This window comes from Pygocentrus nattereri, chromosome 19, assembly GCF_015220715.1.
Source record: "Pygocentrus nattereri isolate fPygNat1 chromosome 19, fPygNat1.pri, whole genome shotgun sequence".
Taxonomy (NCBI): domain Eukaryota; kingdom Metazoa; phylum Chordata; class Actinopteri; order Characiformes; family Serrasalmidae; genus Pygocentrus; species Pygocentrus nattereri.
In genome coordinates this window covers 20469180-20492513 of record NC_051229.1, presented here as the reverse complement: position 1 = coordinate 20492513, position 23334 = coordinate 20469180, and the positions used below count along the sequence as shown (strand labels likewise).

Below are 23334 nucleotides of genomic sequence, written 5' to 3'. Positions count from 1 at the left end.
CAATTCAAAACTCAGGTATACTCCGCTATATATTTCAGGGCTCCTACCTGCATGCTCCGCACTCAAAAGTTCCGTTTCCGAAGTGACATTTGTCACTGTTGGCGACTCCATTGTCGTGACATTCACACTCACAGATGAAGTTGAGGACAATCACCACTTCCTCGTTGAACCCCAGTGGCTTGATCTTTATTGTTTCCGATTTACCATGAGACGGACAGCCCTTAGCAGTGATGGCTACATCAAAAGACACCTACAACAAGAACACAGTCACATGACAACCCCAAAACAGTCTCGCCTTGTCAGAGAGGGCAGGACACATTGCCTTTAACCCCTTTGCTAAGATTTAACCTTTGTTCTCACCTCATCACCGATGGAGATATTTGAGCACTTTCTTCCATTGTCTCCTGTTTCGCTCACTCCATTCTTGCAGTGGGACACGTATGAAATGGACACTCCTTCAGGCAGCTTGCTGTTCTCCAAAATCACCTCAGACGACAGAGACTGAAACGGAGATTTAGAAACCATTAACAAAGAAAACACAATATTCAAACAGCACAATTACATCTACCTTAAGAAAATTATGGAGATAAAGAACTCAAAGTTCTTACAGCAAGCAATTAAAGGTGCTGCAAGTGATTTTGATCAAATACACTTTTTTTTGTCAAATTCAGCATCTCCTCACAGTTCACTAGCTGATTGTTCTGTGTGTGCACTGAAAAAATAAATCCAGTGTTCATACACATCCCTGGCTCTGTACATGAGAAACAAAGTGGTTCAGACCAAACAACACAACACTCTTCCAGTCAATCAGCAACAGGGGCATTCATGCTTATACACAGGATGGGGGAAGGGGAGAGGCTACATGCTGAACTCTACACACACAAAGAAAAAGTTACAAAATAAATAAATAAATAAATGAATAAAAATTAAAAACACAACCCCCCCCCCCCCCCCCACAAGCAAATTTGTTAGCCCAGAGTCATTCGCCTTGGCAATGAGTGGGGCAGAGGTTCTGAAGTAGTACTTTGAAGGGATGTTGTGTTTTGTATTGCTGACGAGTTCAAATATCTACAATAATTTTCCACTAAACTAGTCTGTTATGCTTAAATCTGGTAGCCTAGCATGTGTACTACTCATTTAAGTAAAGTGAATGGGTGGAAAACAAACAAAATCTACTCACATTGTAGGCATCGATAATAAGCTTTATCACATTGCTGGAGTTTGAAGACAATGTTCCGACAGCAGACTTTGGAATCAGATTCTTGAGCTCCTAAAAATGAAGAAATTCACTGTTTTAAATGATACTTTATACAGTTGGCTGTGCCTTCTCCAGGCATTCAGTTAGTGTAATGTGAATTGCCAGCATAAATTACTTAGTTATTACCTTATACACAGACTGGAACTCTTCAGTGACAGCAAAGATGGTCTGAATGTTATTGTCACTCAATTTCTGCACAAGGTGGGCGATAGAAGGGTAGTCCTACAAAGAAAGAAGACGTTCAATACCACCTCTGTGAGTGAGAATATTTGTAGATCACTAGGCACTGGACTGTAGCAAACTTACATAGTAATGGCTCATGGTGTACATATTGTCCTTCAGGTGGCATTTTCCATCATTGGGAAGCACAATTCCACCCAGTTTACCATCTCCAGCGAAGTGGAAGCCAGCGTCTGTAGAGAACACCAGCAGGCGCGTGACATTCCTCCAGCCAATTTGTTCCTAAAAACAGCCCAAACAAAGAAAATGGAACTCAGAGATGGCCTACACATCTCACTGTACATTGCATAATGGGAACACATTATAAGCACAGGTAAAAGAATGATCTGCTGTTAGCTGCTGCACTGTAGTTCGACTGTTTAAGATGATACGTGGAAATGGCATAATGTAGACATTACTATGAAATGGAAAAGACAAATGGCTAGAACATCCTTAAGAATTTTTTCCCCAAATTTTTATATATTTTTCATGAACAAAAGAAATTCCTTCTGCATCTACACTGTTGGGTTAGCCTTAATCCATTAATGCTGTTGTTGATCAGTCCGTAGTGAATAAGAAAATAGAATATGGTGTTATCGTTATACAGCTGTATGCTACATATAAACAAGAATTCTTTAAACAAAAGATGGCTTGTGCTTAAAAGATCACCTTATTCACATTCTTAGCAATAAACTCATTCATTTATCTATTTACAATAACGCCATTTTAAAACACCCTGTCAAACTTACCCCACAGACAGCAACTTGCATGATGGCATCAAAGCCTCCCTCAGGAGAGTCCAAGTTTCCAGAGATCTGCTGTTTACTGACGAGTTTGTTAAATTCTGCGCCATTTTTAGTCAGTTTTAGCACGTTCTTATAGCTGAAGGGGCTGGTGCAGTTCTGATCTGCAGTGCAGGGGTTCAGCAGCTTGGCTGGGGTTGTACTGATATAGGGCATCACAGTCTTCTCCACAAAGGAGCCAAAGCCTGGCAATAACAGACAGACATTTAAGTTTGTTTCGGCTGAAAAAAATTCCATAAACGACTGTAAGATTACCAACACTGGCAATTTATGTATGGATAAAAGCAGCATTAACTGGTCATGTACATTTCACTGAAGAAGTATCGTCTCTGACGAGTAAAAACCCTGAAAATAAACCTTTGATGCTTCCCTACCAATCCTGAAGTCTGATGTGATGGTCTGCATCTCTTTCATCAGGTCAGTTCCCAAGTTCTTCACATTCTCCAAATCATCTTTCATGGAGAAGCTCAAGTCCATCAAGTAGTAAAGATCAATGGGGTAATCTTCTGCCCTCTTGAATGTCAGAGAAAACTTCTGAGGCTCACCTGAAACAAAATCAGTTTGAGGCTAAAGTTGAGAATAAGCCACAGGATAACTTCACTCAGCTATCATGGCTATTAATAAATTAATTATTAGCAATTTTAGCTAATCAACTTTAATGAATTTTATTAATTTCTTTATTACACTTCTGTCTACACAAGTATATCCTTCTGATTGTAATTTGGGTGTGTTATGGTAGGCACCTGCTCTTAGGTTGAGTGTGAGTTTCTGAGGCTGAATCTGAGTGATCTGGTCCGCTGTCTGTGCCACGTCTTTCTTACGGTTTGTGACAGGTTTGTTCTGGTTCACGGTGACTGACCCTCGAGGGTTTTCGATGGTCCCATTAGGACAGCCTTTCTTAATCAGAGCCTCAACTTCATCACAGCGTGTTGACTTGGATTCCCCCTGCTTTAGAAAATTCTGCAGACACAGGTGTGTGCAACATTTAGGATGTTTCATATCAAAACTGTTACAGACACTGCCTTAATAAAATGATTCTTGCAGACACTATTACACCTGTGTTCTTCAAAAAAAAAAAAAAAAAAAAAGACCACTAGCAGTGTGCCTGGGGCATTTGAGCATTTGTTTACACTGGTCCGGGCTATACACACATATGCCTTAATGGAATACGCCCATTGCTTCACACCACTAGGCTACATTTAATACGCTTTATTATAGGGCCACATTAAAAACATACCCCTTTTTAATTTATTTATATATTTATTTTTCTCCGGGCAACTTTCAACTTCCAGTCTTTTAGATCTTTTAGAACCTTTAGGGCATTTGCTATTTACAAAATACAACAAACACATGCTTAATGTTTGCAACAACTGGTCACTTAACAATTCATGCCATCAAGAGTTACCTCTGTGACAGGACTAAAATCACAGCAATGTCAAACCTCCTACAAAGTCCATATACAATAACACAGTACAGTAGTGTTTCAGTAAAAGCACTTGTTAGCAGTATTTTGTGCTGGATTGCTCAGCGAGCTGACAAAAAATTAGACATGCAAGGCGTAATATATAATTGCACTGATAACCTATTATTACTGTTCTGTTAACATTAAAAGTTAAAATATTTTTAGTTTTCCTCCAACAAATAAAGACTGTTTGACCAGCATTTTGTTCATATGGCACTAGTAAACTGATCAATTAAGCAGTCTTGGGAAAAGGTACTATTAGCAAACTGTTGAAACACTCCATCTCACTTTAAAAGTACAGCACACAAATTGTTCTTAAATAAATAAATAAACAAACAAACAAACAATTGGGCAATCTGTTTTCCTGCAGGATCTCTTGGAAGAAGACTGGCCCTGCTCTACTGCAATATAAAACTATGTAAAATATTTTTTTTTTTTTTACCCCAGGGGTCATAAAGGATCCCGCCCCACCGTTGAACAGAGCCTGACAGGAAGCTGACTCACTGTTACTAAAGCCCTATTGAATTCTAGAACATGACTCATATGGAACACTCAGCAGTAAAGAGAACACAGAGTTCTGACACCATTTAAGGTCCGAGTTCTTTCTGAAATTGTTTATGAGACGCACAGCAAAGCCTGAGTGTTTCAGCAGCCTCACAAGAACAAGGCAAGAGAAGAACTACATTTCAGTAGCAGTGGTGGTAGGAGCACACTTCAAGAACACTACAATGCCACCCAGTGGCCTGAGTTACATACACAGTTAAATACACTAAATGAAATATTATGTTCAGGTAACTTTGCATATCAGAAAAGCATTCACACCAAGGCTAACTCTCGCTTGATTTTACAAATTATCTTTGCACAAAGACACTCTGGGAACCTTATCCAAGTTGAGTTACTAGCCATTAACCTAATTTTAATTTTATGCTTGTGTCTGAAGCCCTTTTTGGAAGACAGAAAAATAGATCTAATTTGAAAATCAACAAACATTATGGAGGTAAAAGAATGCTTGAATACTTATATTATTGATCAACTTTAATTGTGTGTCACTCAAAAGCACTGGAGTCTGTTTAATGTTTGCTTAATAAATTATATTGGCCGATTTAATCCTTACAGCGCTACAATCACTGTTTTATCTGAATTTTCAAAATATCCTCTGTTCTTATTACAGTCTTAGAGATTAACAAACCATTTAACCATAGGAAACATTTTTCCCCTGATAGACAAGGACTCTGAAACTGTACAAACACACACATGCAAGACAAACCGATCACTGTTCCTCTCTAAATTCGATAAAAACTATTTGTTTCTGTATTTGGAGTTACTTACTTCAAAGGTGCACCAGCCGCACTTTTCTCCAACCTGAATACACTCCCCACAGGACTGAGCTGAAGCTTTAGTGCAATCATTACCATCTACAGAGAGAGAGAGAGAGAGAGAGAGAGAGAGAGAGAGAGAGAGAGAGAGAGAGAGAGAGAGAGAGAGAGAGAGAGAGAGACACACAAACACTATTATGATCAACATACACTCACCAATTAATGTATTCCCATAAACCTTATTAAAAGATCTGGGAAACCATTTGTCATATAATTGCATAACATCTTGTAGGTTACTTATACTAAATTAGAAGAATTCTTGGAAAGTATACATTTGTAGAATAGTGGGCTTTGCTCATTATTAAATAAGTATGGCTTGCCACGAGACATAATTTAATTCAAGTAAACCTCTTTCTGTTCTATAAAAGGAAGATGTGCCTCTGTGACCGTACAAGTTAAAGCACGGAGGAGACAACTACGGTCTGACTTCTTCCATAATTATGAGGCAATGACCTAAACTAAAACACACAAAGGCAGTTCTCTTAAATCCATGTAAAAAGTATTGTTGGCCTAGATGTTGGAGTCTAGAGGAATATTTGAATGAAAGTTCCAAGACTTTGATAAGAGGTTTATGTGCTCCTATAATCCTAAAGGTTAACCTAGCATTAAACTTGGTGTCCTATAAGACAACTCTATTTAAGATGAAGTTTTATTTAGATAAGTTTTATTTATATAAAAATCCTCCAAAATACGGAAGCAAATTTTAGCAAATTCTTTTGAGCACTAGCCAACTGCTAAGTGTACCATTGTAGTTCTCGAAAGCTATCATGGTCCACCACATCATAAAACGTTCCACACCCATGAGTGACTTCAACACAGCATCATGGATGTCACTGTCAAAAACACTCCGTTTTCTTGCGATTAGTTGTGGTTAGTTTAATTAAATAAATTAAAATCTGTAAAATCTGTACTCCAATGTATATGAAAAAAAGGAAGTACATTTATATTAAATACAAATTAATTTTACCTTACCGAGCTCACTGCATGCATGCATGCATGCATATATATATATATATATACACACGTACATACATACACACACACACACACACACACTATATATATACACATACAATTCATACACACACACACACACACACACACACACACACACACACTTTATATTATATCTATATATACACTTCACACTCGTCGTAGAATGAGACGGACTCTACAACCCACACAAGTGGCTCAGGTACTGCAGCTCATCCAGGATGGCACATCAATGCGAGCTGTGGCAAGAAGGTTTGCTGTGTCTGTCAACATAGTGTCCAGAGGCTGGAGGCGCTACCAGGATACAGGCTAGTACACCAGGAGACATGGAGGAGGCCGTAGGAGGGCAACAACCCAGCAGCAGGACCGCTACCTCCGCCTTTGTGCAAGGAGGAACAGGAGGAGCACTGACCTGCAAAATGACCTCCAGCAGGCCACAAATGTGCATGTGTCTGCACAAACGGTTAGAAACCGACTCCATGAGGACGGTATGAGGGCCCGACGTCCACAGATGGGGGTTGTGCTCACAGCCCAACACCGTGCAGGACGCTTGACATTTGCCAGAGAACACCAGGATTGGCAAATTCGCCACTGGCGCCCTGTGCTCTTCACAGATGAAAGCAGGTTCACACTGAGCACATGTGACAGATGTGAAAGAGTCTGGAGACGCCGTGGAGAGTGATCTGCTGCCTGCAACATCCTTCAGGATGACCGGTTTGGCAGTGGGTCAGTAATGGTGTGGGGTGGCATTTCTTTTCCATGTGCTCGCCAGAAGTAGCCTGTCTGCCGTTAGGTACCGAGATGAGATCCTCAGACCCCTTGTGAGACCATATGCTGGTGCGGTTGGCCCTGGGTTCCTCCTAATGCAGGACAATGCTAGACCTCATGTGGCTAGTGTGTCAGCAGTTCCTGCAAGATGAAGGCATTGAAGCTATGGACTTGCCCGCCCGTTCCCCAGACCTGAATCCGATTGAGCACATATGGGACATCAAGTCTCGCTCCATCCACCAACACCACAGATTGTCCAGGAGTTGGCGGATGCTTTAGTCCAGGTCTGGGAGGAGATCCCTCAGGAGACCATCCGCCACCTCATCAGGAGCATGCCCAGGTGTTGTAGGGAGGTCATACACACACAATACTGAGCCTCATTTTGACTTGTTTTAAGGACATCTCATCAAAGTTGGATCAGCCTGTAGTGTGTTTTTCCACTTTAATTTTGTGTGTGACTCCAAATCCAGGCCTCTATTGGTTAATAAATTTGATTTCCATTGATGATTTTTGTGTGATTTTGTTGTCAGCACATTCAACTTTGTACAGAACAATTCAGTATTCAATGAGAATATTTCATTCATTCAGATCTAGGATGTGATATTTGAGTGTTCCCTTTATTTTTTTGAGCAGAACATACATACACACACAATATATATATATATATATATATATATATATATATATATATATATATATATATATATATATATACACATACATACATACACACATACACACACACACACACACACACACACACACACACACACATACACACACACACACACACACCCTAACTAGCCAAGCTCGAACAAAAATGATATGCTCATAACTAGATCAACTGTTTGTGTGTAGCAAATAATCTTACCAAGTTGAGCTGTGCACAGGGAGAAAAGCCCCAGCAGACCTGCTATCAACATCACCTTCACCTCCATCTGGAAAAAAAAAAAAAAAAAAAAAACACGCATTAAAAGAGCATTTACCACCACAACATAAATCAAAAACTCTTCACAAAGCTCCATCCTACAAATCTCTCAAATGAAAAACAAAATAATAAGTAAAAAAAATCTTGAACTACAATATCACCTAAGCCATATAACACAAGCTAAAGTTCCATCTCTTTAGAATGACCCCTCATGATTACACCTAACAACATAGCAAAAAATATTAAACCATGATACATGATGATATGTATCACATTAATTCTCCTGAGATTTAATAAGTTGGAACAGACAAAATAGGACACGTAGTGCCACATAAAAAATTATCATATTTCTTGCCCCTATTTACACCCAGCATCTAGCTTGTAGAAGAGCCATTAAAAGGCAGGGTGGAAGAGCCTTCGAGGACATTGTGTAAGAAACGTGCAGCATTGATCACAGTCAAGTAAATCTCTCTGATCCTTCATATGATCAATAAGCAGTGCTATTGTTCAAATTTCCATTAGAATTGAATCAATTAAGAATCCATTTAAAACATGTACAGGCTGGGGGAGGCCAAGCAGAAGATAAAATATGAAGGACTCTGCCAATTTAGAGCCTCACGCTTCAAATAATGTACAACACGAAATCCAGCATTCGCTTGTCTTTTTGCACATTGCTAACATTTGCATTAGGCTAAATCACTTTTTATTTAAAATAGTATAATCACTTTGTGGGTGGATTATATTCCAATTGATTTAGTAGAGTTTGTTTACTGACTTTTCCATGACATATGTTAATGCTAAATAATTTAAATGTCAAACTTCACACTACATGTTCACAACAATGATAAACAAACAAAAAAAACTATTAACATTTTTTTTCTTCTTGATGAATCAGCATGACAATAATGCATATTTTACATTACCACACTTGCATAAGAAATCAAATCTAACTGATCCATTTATATGTATATCTTTCCATATAGCTGCATTTAAAATGCATACAAGTGAATTTAAAGACATCCCAGTTTATCTTTTCAATATAAAGTACTTTGGAATTTTTGAAAATCTTTGTTTTAGTATAATTCAATTAGGTCCATTTTATTGTTTGGCTGATTATTTGATTATTCACCACAATAATCAGTAGATTACTTGATCATTAATATAATCAAATGGTCCTATCTAGGGACTTTACAACAAATAAATATCAAATGTGTCATGCTATAACTTTGCTGCTTGCATGGTTCTCATTTTCCATGACTACAAAAAGAAGTCTGTCTGATCTAATCTACCCAATTTAAGTGTTTTTGAGTACACAGGAAACTGTACACAGCGCTCACCTGCTTTTGTATTTGGTGTGTTGAAATCAACTGTACAGCTCAAGAAAGCATGATTCATACTCAAAAGTTTTCAGGGTAAAAAGTCATTTATCAGCTTTTATATTTATATTAGTTTTATATTTCATGCAGATGTACACCCCACTCATGCTAGAATGATTAATTCTTTCCAAATGACGCGATTCATCAGGTGAAAACTTAAAAAAAAAAAAAAAATAAAAAACATATCACAACATACACCACACATAAAAATGTGCAATGCCCCCCCCAATATTGTGCAGCCCTAATTCCTACTTACTGAAAACATATTTACCGAACACAATGTTTAAACACTAAATATCTTCTAAGAAAAATATCCCAAGCAATTAACAACGTCAGACAGCTCTGTAGAGTCACACCGATGTGTGTCTGAATGTGTGAGTGTATGAAAAACAACTGAGTCTATACAACACGAGCATAGAGCATAGAGGATGTGTCTCCAGAGACACAAAACATTCTAATACAGAAAAAGACCAGAGTTTTCTCTTCCAGTTTTCAGTTTCAAGAACTCTCAACCACCACCTTGTGTCGAACTGTTTTAGACCTCCGATACACTTGTGAGGCACTGCCCTAAAATTGTGGAATGGTTGGACAGTAGGGGTCGACATAATACAGAATAGCAATATTCTGAATGAGAAAATGGTATTGATATGCAGAGACTCGAATATTGATTTTATTATTTAATAAAGGAACAAGCATCATCTGAAGTCAAAAGCCATAAACTACAATATGCACTTTAACAAATTTGGCATAAATTTAAAAAAATTGCAAGAGAATTGTGTTGTGGTTCACTGTGATAATGTGTCAGGTCACCAGACAAACGGTAATGCACTGTTGTGGTCAGTTAACTGCGAGAAGCAATTGCAGTGGATAAAATATCTATCCACTAAAACAGAGGACTTTGTTGATGTGCCTCTAAAATTTTTTGGAGGTAACACCAACATGGACTAGCCAACATTCCACTTAGCTCGAGTCAACACAGACACAGGAAAAGGAGGAGAGAGAGAAAGAGAGCCTGAGCGTGCAAGAGAGATATGCCTGCATACCCATATTTGGTCAGGCAGCTTCATGTCTGTTCTCTCACTCCAGGCCCCTACCCCCATCCCACTGCCTCTCTCAGACTCGTCTGAGCATGTGTAGTGAACACGATCACAGTGAGCACCCAGGAAAAGTTTTCATGGCAAGATAATCGATTAGTGTACAGCTGCTATGGGAGGACAACTCTGATCGGGAGCGCAAAAGAGAGCCAAAGTCACCCATTAGTGAACAATAACTTCTATTTCTACCAAATTCTGACCAATAAAAGTTCACCAGTAACAAACACCAGAATGTTTTTATTACTGTCCAGCACTTTCATGTTTGTGTGGGCTGCAGCTACTCAAGCACAGTGCTGTACAGCTTGTTAAACACTATAGTTTGTCATGCGCCAGTAATCTCAATCTGTCAAAATGACCAGCCATACTTGTGCAGCACTTTCAAAAACACAATAGTTTTTCCAAGTAATAACCTAGGACTGGTGCAGCTTGCCTTTCCCACACAAACAGTCTCTTCCTGTGAGCATGGCTCCTTCCTGTGCAATTTAACAGGACTTTACCATAACAACAAAAAAAATGTGATGCCTATCAGAACACATGCATCCAAACAGGGAGTTAACAGATGTGGACATTTCCCTCGACGACGCTGGCAGTTAGAGACACCACATATCTCCACACAGACAGCCCCACAAAGATGAAGACACAGGCCACACCTGTTTGCTGTAACCGATAAGACTGAAGGAGTTCTCGACACCATGTCTCAGTGTACAGGCAAGCAATATTCTTTTCATTAGTACAGTATGTGTGTCTGTGGAGATATTGGAGCGAAGGTGAAAGAGAGCAGAAATTAGTTAATGTTAAGCAACAATTTTTTTAAACCACTTTAGATAGTCAAGACTAAACATTCCCAATTCCTTAAATGTGCAACTCTGTGGTAGCGTGTACAGTAGGACATAAACTGGCCGATTTAAACACACTGCCGTGTATGTGCGTTCTCCTGAAGAAAGAAAGATGCACTGTGTGGATGTGACTTGATTTCTAGGCCAGAAGATGGACCTTGGACAGGCCACCAGTCCATCACAGCGCACACACACAGACATGCACTCACCCACACAGACCCACACACACTTGGCCTGACAGCATGTATTTGGACTGTGGGAAGAAACCGGAGTTTACAGATATATTGATCCGTTTATCCATGAATCTGTTTCTTTCTCAGCTCAAATTGTCAGTGAATCGACAGTTTACTGAATACTAGACCCGCTGCATTTATTACATTATTGCTAATTGCAATTATTTCAAACGATCGCAATTCTTTAAGCTAACCACAATATTTCCAGTTGACAGATGTCAGAATTGTTTTTTGCTGCAACAAGCAAAGTGTTTATTATCGGATGTGCTGGGCTGATGCAAACAAATGTAAATAACAGAAAGCAGTTTATCCATTCTTTGAGACACATCATTGGTCTTATGAAAGCAAAACACGTTCTAATTTTGGGCTCCAACTTTTAAAGAGCAGGATGACTGTGTTCATTTGTTAGCTTTATACTGAATTCTAAATGTTTTAGAATGTGTGCAAGCAGAATGAGCTTTTTTTTTGCTTATATTTTCACCCTCAGAAAATAATGGAGCTTTACTCAACTCTAAACGATTCTGTATAGCGGTCACCATTGATGTAGGCTATCATTTGATGTACAGTACAACCAGTATTCGCTATAATGTAAACATTGATAGAAAACTATATCGGTAATAAGCTAATCTAGCTACTTTATCCTTGTACTTCTATAGCTGCTTACAATGAAAAAGAAAATTATATTGTTAATTGCTATTATTACATGACAAGAGTTGACTAAAAATTTCATGACGAGAGGCCTATTGAATATACAAAAATGGATTTAAAGGAAAACTAAATTTACTCAAGTCTTTGACTTAGTGACTGACATTTGGTATCAATCCTAAATAAAGGATTCCTTTTACTCAGTGCTAGGTCAACGTATTCCCTTCCGGAACTGCATAACCGCAGTTATTACCAGAACTACACAACTGCTTGAGCTCAGTGGCAAAAACATTGGTAAACCACTAATACACAACAAATATTACAAAAAAAAACGATGCTTAAAGTTGTTATTTGCAATTTTTCAAAAGTCTGCGGTTTTCTTTGTGGGATGGAGAACCAGGTCAACATTCACCACTTCTCTTCTGACTGAAATGCCCACCGTATACTACTTATCACACAGGGGTGTTAGTGCATACACTGTGGAATCTAAACAAAATTACGTTAGATGTAGTTTAAAATAACCTTAAACTGACCAAGTTTACTTTCAGTGGATTTGGTTTCAGCAAAAGCATTCAACAAGCTTCATTAAAGGAAGTCATACACATCCTCTCAGTTCAACACAAACATTTACTCCTTCTTGAAAATCAAAATGGAATTTAAAGGAAATTACAAGGATTAAAACATGACACGAGAATGTCTCAAATGGATGCCAAGCCAAATGGGGAGGGGGTGCATTTACAGAAAGGGCAATCACCTATTTCTGTGGCTGTAAAACTGCAGCTCTCGCTATTCCCTCAAACACCCACTTCTCAGTAAATAAAGTATGGTGCCAGAGTGTTCCCACATGCCAGATTCACACGAGTCATTTATCTCCTCACCAGCAAACAACACAAGCCTGAGCAAATCTCAGCCAAACAGACACACAAGCACCTCACAAAAACTGTAACACAATCTTGATCCTTGAGAGAACTCGTTAAACTTTGGTCCGTGCCCTCCTCAGAGTGTGCGTGAGAGAGAGAGAGATAATCATCAGTCTTGAAAGGAGAGTCCTGTGTGTGTTTGTGAGGTATTCAGATTTTAAAAGGCATCCCTGGAGGGAGGTGTGAAAAAAAACAGCCTTCAGACATGCGTGAGTGTGTGCCTGTGTGTGTATTCACAGATATAAATTCTTTACACATTCCTGAGACTTGTGTGTGCTGTTGTTAAACCCATCTCATAGACCCACTCTCATAGCAACCAATAAAACGACAGTTTTGACTCCAGAAGGCATTCTTCTAAAGATGTTCTGTAAAAGGCTCTGTCTGTCAGACACGTTTGTTTTAATCACTTTTAATTCTCTCACAATGTAACAGCTCCATTTCTTAACCATAACAAATCTTCATGACTAACCAAATCCAGGAGAGTAATGGAATCATGAATGCTGCTAGGATGACTAAAGGCTGACTGACCGCTTCCAAGCTTTATTTGTTACAAAGACAGTTCCTTTAAAAGGAGCTATATGATGGAAAACGCACACACAGCTGATCTTCTGTTATAAGTCACAGTGCAGTACTCCCTCCCCCACCCCTGGAGCAGGGCAGCTGAGCCATTTCCTTAATTAAAGTCTGCCGCTGTTCTTCTGTGTCCTGCTCACACACACACACACACACACACACACATACACACATACACACATACACACATACACACATACACACACACAGATGAGTGATCGGGAAGAGCATGTGTCCGTAAAAAGGATCTAGCTCGATGGAAGAGACTGCAGAAGGAAAACCCCACCTTTACAGGAAACAAACATACTGGCACTCAACTAATAACACACTGAAACTACAGACATCAAAAATTCTGTTTTCTGCCTTAAGACAAAAATAACCAGAAATCTTGATAAAAAAATGAAAATTTAACCGGCCTACAGCAATTTGTCTTTTAAAAGTGGGAAATAATAATTAAAACGGACAGCACATACACACAAACAGTTAGATCAACAGCAAAGGGAAAAACACTGTGTGGATTTGTTTCTACAACATATAATTTCCTTTAGGTCACAAAAGAGGACAACTCCCAAGACCAGGGGTGCCCATGCTTTTGTGGCTTGAGACGTACTTTTCCAGTAGACAGGTCACTGTGATAAAAGAAAACGGCTGGTGTCATCCCTTATTAGAAACTCTGGAACTTGTTAATGCACTTCGGTGGCCTATTAATAATAATAATAATAATAAACCTATTAATAAATCAGCAATACAGAGCAATGTACTGAAAAACCACAATAACCTTGATGATTTGCACTAAATGATGTCGGGCAGTATGTGTAGTCTGGACCATTTTCTTCCCAAGTTCACTTTTAGCTGGGAATTCGTCGTCAGAGTTTCTGTGAGTAGTTCCAAAATGCCTCTCGAAATTCCCCTTCTTTGGATGTGCGATGGCTACTTGGCAAATCAAGCAGATGTATTTGGAGTGTGACAAGTCCTTCTCCTGCTCTGCATGGAAGAGGTAAGCTTTTGGTTTCTTTGTGCAGGTCTCACACTCAGCAAATGATGCTGCACAAACTGGCTACCTATAAATGATTTTCTACATTTCTAGAGAGGCAAACTCACAACAGTGCTTTAGGCGGGCTTAGGCGTAGCTATGGTAACAAGCAGTAAATTAAAGAGACAGTGGCCACATTTCGCAATCAATCACATTTTTGTGTCCGCCACCAGAAGCAATAAGAAAGTGTTGAAATGTGATAGCTTTCAACATGCACTCTGCACTCAACTGGTCGGTCACAATCAGTGTATTGGGAACCCCTGCCCAAGACTATCCAAGACTGTATTACAGGTTCAACACCATTTAAAAACACAGAATCCTACTCAGTGCACCTTAACAAAGAAGAAATCCCTGTTAGCACATCAACACTCTCCTAGCCTAGCGTTAGCTACAGCAGCTAGCCTATTTAGAGGTGTGTTGTCCCACACTGTCCCCACCTTTATCACAACTCCTTCACATTCAGGTACTCGGTGTCTCAATTTTCTTCACTGTCCTGCAAGTAATCATAACAAATACCCAATTAGTGATTTCAGTATTCACTTACTGGAGTACGTGAACATCCTTAGTGATTATCTTGGCAAGTTTATTTCATCTTATTATTTTTAATGATTATTTTTTTTCCCCTGGTATTTGGTTTTCAACTGAGTTTGTCCTGAATTTTGGTATCAGCCAACAAATTTAATATCATTGCATCATTACACATAATCACACATTTTCACTGCATACCATGGACCCTCCAGTTACAGACACTGGAACTACAACAGATCTGCTGAGATGGAAGTTGAGTATCTTTTAGTAATGGAAATCATTTTGAAGTATATGTGTCAGAAGGGCCCTTTTTTGTCACTATATCTGGGAGATTTGCAGGTTAGACTTTACAAAGAGGACATTACTTGACTTGAGATATTACAATTTTTTTCTCATTAACAAAGCCATCAAATTAAATCATATGTAAATGAGCTTCATTTCAAAATAACCTATTTTTAACAAGAGGTTTGACTATAGCACCTTTTGTATAACACACTGATGCTCAACACACACAGTCAACATTTTTATTTCTCTAATAAAGGTGGCATTAACCTTAATACAGCACTGACATTTCTTGTATGTGTATGTTCAATGCATTTCCTCACTGAGCTCTGATATTGAAGCTGCTCTTAAACCAGCACTTTCACTCATAGGGCTAAATTCCAAAACAGCTCCAGTCCAGTTCATCATGCCCAGAAGCCATGGACTCATGACTGACCAATCAGCTGTACCGGAATCTCCCCTGCCACTCCCGTCCTTTCCCATTGTTAACATATCATAACAAGGCAACTGAAGGAAGTGACTCAGAATGCAAGTCAGTATAGAACTGGGCACACCATATTAAGACATGCTGTCTCATATCAGCACTCAGAGCTTGCTAGGTAGGACCTTATAGCACACAGTCACCAGCCTTTTGTTCTCCTACATTCATAACTCATGCATGATTGTGGCCATCTTTGTCCATACCACATATTCTTAATGCCAGACTTGAAAACTCCATCTTCTGTCCTTTTTTGTATTTTCCCTGCTTCAACACATCCGATTCAGCTTTTACAAAACCATGACACACCCAAATCAGACAAGACAATCTCTAAACAGTTATATACTATGCAAACACTTTCAGTGGCCTGCGATTGTAACATTACGTATTCCAAAAGACTTTGTTGTGGCATTCCTTCCAGGATGGAAATTTAAACTCTGATTTTAATGTGTGGGGTGATGGTGTTAGTCATCAAGCTATCCATTTCATGGAGTTTGAATAGAATGGAAAAGCTCATTCACTGGTGGGCAAACATGCAAGTGTTCACACACGGGGCGAAAGGGGCAACAAGTTTTAAATTTAGTTAGCAATTCCAACACAGGACTGATAGTTATACTTACTGGTGAATCATATACTGATCAAAATACTGTGCACCCCAAGTGAAGGGACGTACTGAATTACTGATACATGTACATGCAAGCAGGACATAACCTGAGGGAATCAGAGATCCAGAAAGAATCACACATCATTACAGCACACCAGCCTTGACAAGTTCAGCTATCAGCAGTCTCTGCGATTATTTGGTTCACTAGAAAAGACTTGTTGAGACCCATTGTCTCCTGTGTATAAAATACACCAATCTGGATATCAAGGCTAAGAGCACACAGGTCTTTGGAGAGGGGCTACTGGAAATATGGTATTTCAAAGAGAGAATTCTACTTTGCAGCTGACCGGGGGTGATGGGGACATTTTAAATTACATAATAATAATAATAATAATAATAATAAATTAGTTCCAATGCAAATGTTTTAACTGCCAAACACTTTAAATAACTGAACAATAACAAAAATATACATACCTTGTGTTTATAACCAAATTATTTTCTTTTTCTCTCCCACACATACACATATTGTTTCTTTTTCTCTCTCCACCACTCACACATAGACACACTATCTCTCTTCCACACTCCCAACTGTCCATCTCACCTGCTGCTGCAGCACTAGCTGGCTCTCCCACATCTCTCTCTTCATTACCTACAGCTATCTTTTTCTGACCCTCTCTTGAACTGGATAACTATTCACACTGGTCGGACTGTTGAGCTTTCCCATGTGAGTTTTCTTAAGACTAACTATTTTTGCTACTACATCTCTTTGTGCTTCCTCAGAACAGGAAAATATTTCAGTATTCATTTGGATTGGGGAGCAAACCTTCAGCGTCACAGTTAAAGAATTAACATTAATGCTATCCTCTTGCACGAGCAGTTGATAATGACCATCAGCTATGTACCGGGTACTAACCTCGACTATTCTAATGTTAACTTAGCTATTCCTACTAGCTAGGCTATGTACATACTTGCTAAAAGCTTATTTGAAGATTTGGGTCTCAGTGATCAATAGCATTGTGATGATAATATAGATAAGACTAACTTATTGGAGTTAACCTGTATGCATCAGTTTTGGAAAGAAAATGGCAGAGGTGTTCAAGAACATTTCAGAACTCAGTGCTCAGGTGACCCTCAATTCACATTCCCCTTTACAAATCAAGTCTTCTGGGATGCAGATGCATTGAACAGAAATCAACTACAAGCAACATAACAACAGAAAGAGAAAGAGTTCAAGAAATGTTAACATTACATTGTTATTTGTCATTTTCTGAATCCTCTGTGCTGATTTCTGTCCAGTGAAAGTGCATCAGAGAGGCCAGGTTGAGATGGTTTGGACATGTGTTGAGGAGGAATAGTGGATATATTGGTCAAAGAATGTTGGAGATGGAGCTGCCGGGTAGAAGGAGAAGAGGCAGACGAGAAGGTTTATGGATGTAGTTAAGGTGGACATGGAGATGGTTAGTGTGAAAGTAGAGGAGGCAGTGGATAGGGCAAGATGGAGGCAGATGATCCGCTGTGGCGACCCCTAAAGGGAGCAGCCGAAAGAAGAAGAAGAAAGTGCATCAGAGAACTCTATTTATGAAGCTGAGAATTAATTTAAGAAGGAACTGAATCAGATATAACACCAGATAAATTCAGCCAGTCGTTGTGCCAACAACAATCTGTAAGAGGAGGGCCCATTCACAAATGGGTCTGTTGTCAATGTGTCTGTGTGAGACAGCGGAACAGAGAGAGGAACAGAGGCAAACAGAGAGAGAGACAAAGCGAGGAACAGAGACAGACAGACAGAGAGACGAACAGAGGCAGAGAGAGAGAGAGAGAGAGAGAGAGAGAGAGAGAGAGAGAGAGAGAGAGAGAGAGAGAGAGAGAGAGAGAGAGAGAGAGAGAGAGAGAGAGAGAGAGAGAGAGAGAATAAGCAGGAGAAAAGCATGAACAGAGTGAATCAATGTGCTGCACTCACCTCTACAATTTTACACATTTAACCAATGCACATAATATGGTTACCCATTCTGCAGTACAAGAACAATACTGCTCCTTTATTTGCATGTCATCTGTAAGGACTGATTACTTCAGAGGCTTTTTGACTGATCTGCAGACCTCAGATTCTATCTTCTCTGCTGAGAGATCATGATATTACATAGGTAGCCTTCAAACGCACACAGACCTTTTTGTCTTCTCCTTGAAATAATAGATGTATCGCTCCAACAATTACTAAGAATTCAACAAGGTAAACCAACTGTTCATTTCACTGAAAACTTTGTAGTTGTCCACAGTAAACAACAAAGAACACATGGTTAAAACAAGTTATTTATTTATATATAGCCTGAGGAAATAAAACAATACAGGGTTTGTCAAGGCTACCAGGCCACTTAAATCAATAAACAGCTTCACTACTGAAAAGCTGCTCGATTTGGAAAACAGCAGTGCTTCCACCACTCTACTGGGAAACAGTTTATCCAACAGCTTTGCTACATATAATGATGCTACTGCCCAAGACTGTAAACAACATTAATAATCAACAACCAAACACACAGCCTTATCCATCCCTGAGTCACTCACAGACCATCTAGCATTATATCTGCTTCTCTAAGACAATCATACACCCTTAGGATCTGTTCTTTTCTAGAGGAAGTATTAGCAGCAGCACTGCTGTCGAGAGGATGTTGTCTCACACACCATAAACATGGTGGAAAGCCAGCTGGTTAACCACTTACATCCTCACACATTCTAAATAACCCATGGTCAGCTCCAGACCTCCCTTAGCGAGCTCATTGTCGATTCACTCTTGAACTCTTTCGGATGATTAAAAACACACGCTCGTTCACTCACTCAGCTGTGTTTGTTATGGGGGTTGCTTTGGAGTCGATGCGTCAGTTCAGTCTGTGATGTAGAGTCGGACAGAATTACAGAGCAGATGAGGGCGCCTGTCTGTAATTAATGTTGCCATATTAAAGACACAGTCCCACGTCAGTGAATCATCTTATCTCCCATTGATGACACTGGCACACATGTTTACCATCTCAGGCTATTCTGCACAGGACCTCAAAATTAGCTGCATTCAATTCACAATCTCAATACAATTCTTAATAAACCCTGTGACCAATGACAAGAGACCCTGTGCCATGTATGCTCAAGCATGCTGAGACTGTCTTTTACAAACATTAATTTTTACATTAGCAAATTTTACCATCACACATTTACACTTATTTAAAGAGCAGTATATTTACAATTTAACATGTAATGTATTGTTTTTGTGATAAATGTAAATGCAATGTAATACCATTTAAAATATAAGCATTGCTCTTTGCTAAATTAGTGTGTAAAAGAACTGAAGTGAGAATCTCAATTCTAAACCAAAACAATCATGATTCCCAAAACAATCAAGAATCGTGAGAACCTCTCTCTCAGGGAAAAGCTGAGCTTTACAGTTATGTGAAACTATCAGATTTCCTCATGTAATAATAAGCCATGAGTAGGAAGGAAGCTCAAGGTTGTATGGCGGGCACTACGGCAGCAAAATCTCTCAGCTGTGTTACTGAAGACTGAAGACTGTCTAGTCTGGAAAAAGCCTTCAGTCCACACCCATAAACTACAAGTCAGACTGAAAAAAATATGAGGAATTAAAACAACTAAATGTTTCTAAAGAACTGAAGGGAGCTACATAGCCAACATATTAATAACATATGGAAAATATTCATCTGTGAATGCTTGAACAACACATTACAAGTGGAAGCGAGGTAATGATAGTAGCATACAGTAAAATGCAGTAGGCTTATTAGTGCGGTCAGTGTGTAAATGTGGGTTGAGTTTGGGTGAAATTTACAGCCAAATGTTTCATTTGCAAAATAAAAGGATTTCGATTCTACTTTCATGTGAATCAGCATAACGGGTGATCTTGGTTTATTCATTTGTGGTGTTTAATTGGTCAAGAAAGCCGTAGGTCTACACAAATTCGTTGTTGGGGAGCAACTGAGATATCTGGACTGGGATGTGTGGAGGGAGTAATGATGAGTCAGTCTGAAAAAATCCAGGCCACCGAATTTGAATTCCAGATATGGAAGAAAGGTGTTGGGGAGAAAAGTAAACCTCTCTAATGTAGGCGGACAACAGCACAAACGTCCCAGATAAACAGCACCACTGCTCTCAGTTAGTTACAGAAAGCCAAGGCTGCAGGAAGTTTGCAGGGCTCATTGTCTTACCGTGCTTTCAAAGGTTTCTTCTATCTAATACGATCTAATTTCACTTTGGAAAAAAAAACCTACTGCTTCAAGCTACTGTAAAAGTCACTCACAGGCTGCTTAAAATGTAATACCATTTTAAGTCTGAGTGAAAAGGAAATGCACTGATATTTCAAATGTCCTACACAATTCTGTGGTTGAGTTTCATTGTAGCGAAACCTACCGACTCGCCTTTCTTTAAAGAACTGGTGATAGGAACCAGATTGTCGTGTCTACAACACATTATACATTCGTTTTATTTACTCTCCAAACCATTTCTGTAAAGCTACACGCGTCTTGAGTTTTTATATGTAATACATACAGCCAAATGTTACAATATGGGAAACCTGAAAAAAACCTTTGGCTCTGCATGTACCTCAACGCCATGAACAGATCGAAATGTATGTGCTTTAGGCCAAATCCTTCCAGCTCGACACAATCATGAAACAAACCCTTAGACATCATGAAAAGTAACTGAAACTGGTTCACTGTATAGATTTCTGTAAAAGTCATTACACTCCTCAGATGTCTGGTTCCCATCACCAGCACTGTGAACAATTCTGACCCAAGCTTCTCTAGAACGAAGCTTTTCACACCAAACCACTCTGCATCGCTGTGTTTACATCTTGACAATTAAGTTAAGCAGAAAACCTGAAAGCCCGATTGCATTTTCCTTGAAAGGTGTAGTAGTAAAGAGGCTGTGAATAAATTCCATCTTTTTTAATCTCGTGTGGTGGTGTAAGCGCTTCCAGAAGGCCAAGCATCGCTTCGTAATGACATGAACGAGAGGGGCTGTTAAATCTGGACCAGAGCGTATTCACGTTAGCCCACCAACAACTAACTACCAAATAAAGCATTGTTCTGCTGCAGGAGCGGCGGCGGCCATTCTTCTTCCTCAGACACCCCCTCCCCCTCCCCCCGGGCCTTAAACCCCACCACCCATCAGACCAACGAAATTCAGTGACCACACCTTCGAGAACAACTTTAACCACAGATTAAATGAATAGGCAGGGAGTTCAGTGAGTTAACGCCAGTGAAGACTCTTGGCTGCTGCGTCTTTTTAGCTTTACCCACACATCCCCACCCAAAGTCCCCGCACTCGTTCCGCTCCCAGCCAGCAGCCAACGACAGCAGCCCCACCAGGACTCCAGAGACTCGGTGATAAACTCTCCACACCGCGGCAACTCGCTTACTCACTCTGGAAAAACTTGTTTTGGATCCCATTCACTCAGATACTGACCTCAACCCACGGACGAATCGCCTCTGGACCGCGTTTTCAGAGCATTTGCAGACAGAAAGGTCCCCTCAGTGAAGTCTGCTCGGCGCGAGCTCCTCTTCTGAAAACGGTCACTCCGGGCTACGTTTTTCGTCGCGCGCCCCAAAAATACGCCGGCCTCACAAACACGGCGAGCGGCTAATGTTCCCTTTCTTTGGTAAAGTGACGGTGTAAAAGGACGACGGTCAGTACAGACAACACTGAGACAAAGGGCAGCGAGTCCAGCTCGCCCTTGGCTGGATGTAGAGGGAGTGCTGCTCGTGTGTGTGCGCGCGCGTGCTGCGGGCAGCTGAGCGGACGTGGAGCTCTCGGACCGCCTCCTCTTCCTAAACCCGCCCAAACCGGAAATCCTAACGGCGGCCGGTGGTCTGTCCCAGCGGGAGGTCTTCAGGAGTTTGAGCGCGGTGTGTCATAACTTTCGTAACATGTTTGAGTCTAAATATACGTGACCAGGGTCATCGGCTCCGGCCCGCGTGACTGTTCAGCCAAGTTTGCGGAAACTCTCCAACCAGAACTTTGAGAAGTTGTTCTGCCGTTTGTCAAGTTGTCTGAGGCGCAGCGCTGCTAGCCTCCGCCTCATCTGCTCCACCGCTCACGACTTCGCTTGTGTTTACGTCTATCAACGTTCTCTCACTACAATACCCAGCATGCCTCAAACAGAAAGGCCGGGCAAACATCGCGCCCCGCAGCGCTTGTCGTCCCACCTTCATGATGCGTCATGAGAGGAGATTTTCCTGCTCTTTTCCTTTCACACAGGAACATCTCAGTCTAGACTGCTGTGGGATGCGAGTCAGCATGTTGTACAACAGATGCAGATTCGACAGAATCCAGTGTGTCTGAGCACGAAAGTCGCCAAACTGTAGTGGGCTTGTAAATCCCCCCTCCATGTTTAACATGATCGCTGTAAACCTGTGAAGTCGCGCTTGGACTGTTGATCCAATTTGAGGACTGGATGAGATTATTTGACGTTCTTACTGTAATAGAAGCTTAAATTCTAACTGTCTGAATCTCTTCCACGCATAATGTGCTCTGTCAAAAAATCCATAAGATGTTTCCACCGAGTTAAAACCCTCAACATGGCTTAACTCAGATTTAAAAGCTTTTGACTTAAAGCTTCTAACAGCTACATTAAGATGCTAACGCTAATACTGTTTGTCAGTCTTCTAGTTACAGAATCAGATTGAAAGCAGGCAGCTCGCGTCTCAAGCACCGTGGACTTATTTTACGTGGTTTGGAGAAAAAAAATTTAGTTTTTCTTCAGCTTTCTTTAGCTGTGTTGCTAACATTAGAAGTCAATAGTCACCCAAGTCCTTTTAAAATATATAAATATTAAAATATGCCCAAAACGCCTCTCAAACCACATCCAGGGCTTGTTGAACTATATAACTGAACGAAACTTCATCTATGTGAAAACTGGAGGCAGGCATTTCAG

At 40.1% G+C, this 23334-nt stretch overlaps 1 protein-coding gene across 3 annotated transcripts in view; it reads right to left on the bottom strand.

The window, feature by feature from the left end:
* LOC108442929 (integrin beta-1-A-like) overlaps positions 1-22466 on the bottom strand; it is a 31341-nt gene extending 8875 nt beyond the window's left edge. For 2 of the 3 annotated variants that reach the window (XM_037530971.1, XM_037530972.1), the window contains exons 1-11: positions 21867-22466; positions 7751-7817; positions 5072-5157; positions 3024-3240; positions 2655-2825; positions 2227-2465; positions 1565-1720; positions 1385-1480; positions 1181-1270; positions 361-501; positions 48-250 (exon numbers count right to left, since the gene is read on the bottom strand). In XM_037530971.1, coding sequence (XP_037386868.1) covers positions 48-250; positions 361-501; positions 1181-1270; positions 1385-1480; positions 1565-1720; positions 2227-2465; positions 2655-2825; positions 3024-3240; positions 5072-5157; positions 7751-7817 — 1466 coding nt within the window. In that variant the 5' untranslated portion in view covers positions 21867-22466. The remainder of the gene's footprint in view (positions 1-47; positions 251-360; positions 502-1180; positions 1271-1384; positions 1481-1564; positions 1721-2226; positions 2466-2654; positions 2826-3023; positions 3241-5071; positions 5158-7750; positions 7818-21866) is intronic. The other variant, XM_037530973.1, reaches the window with a different exon arrangement.
* Positions 22467-23334: the final 868 nt, after the last annotated feature.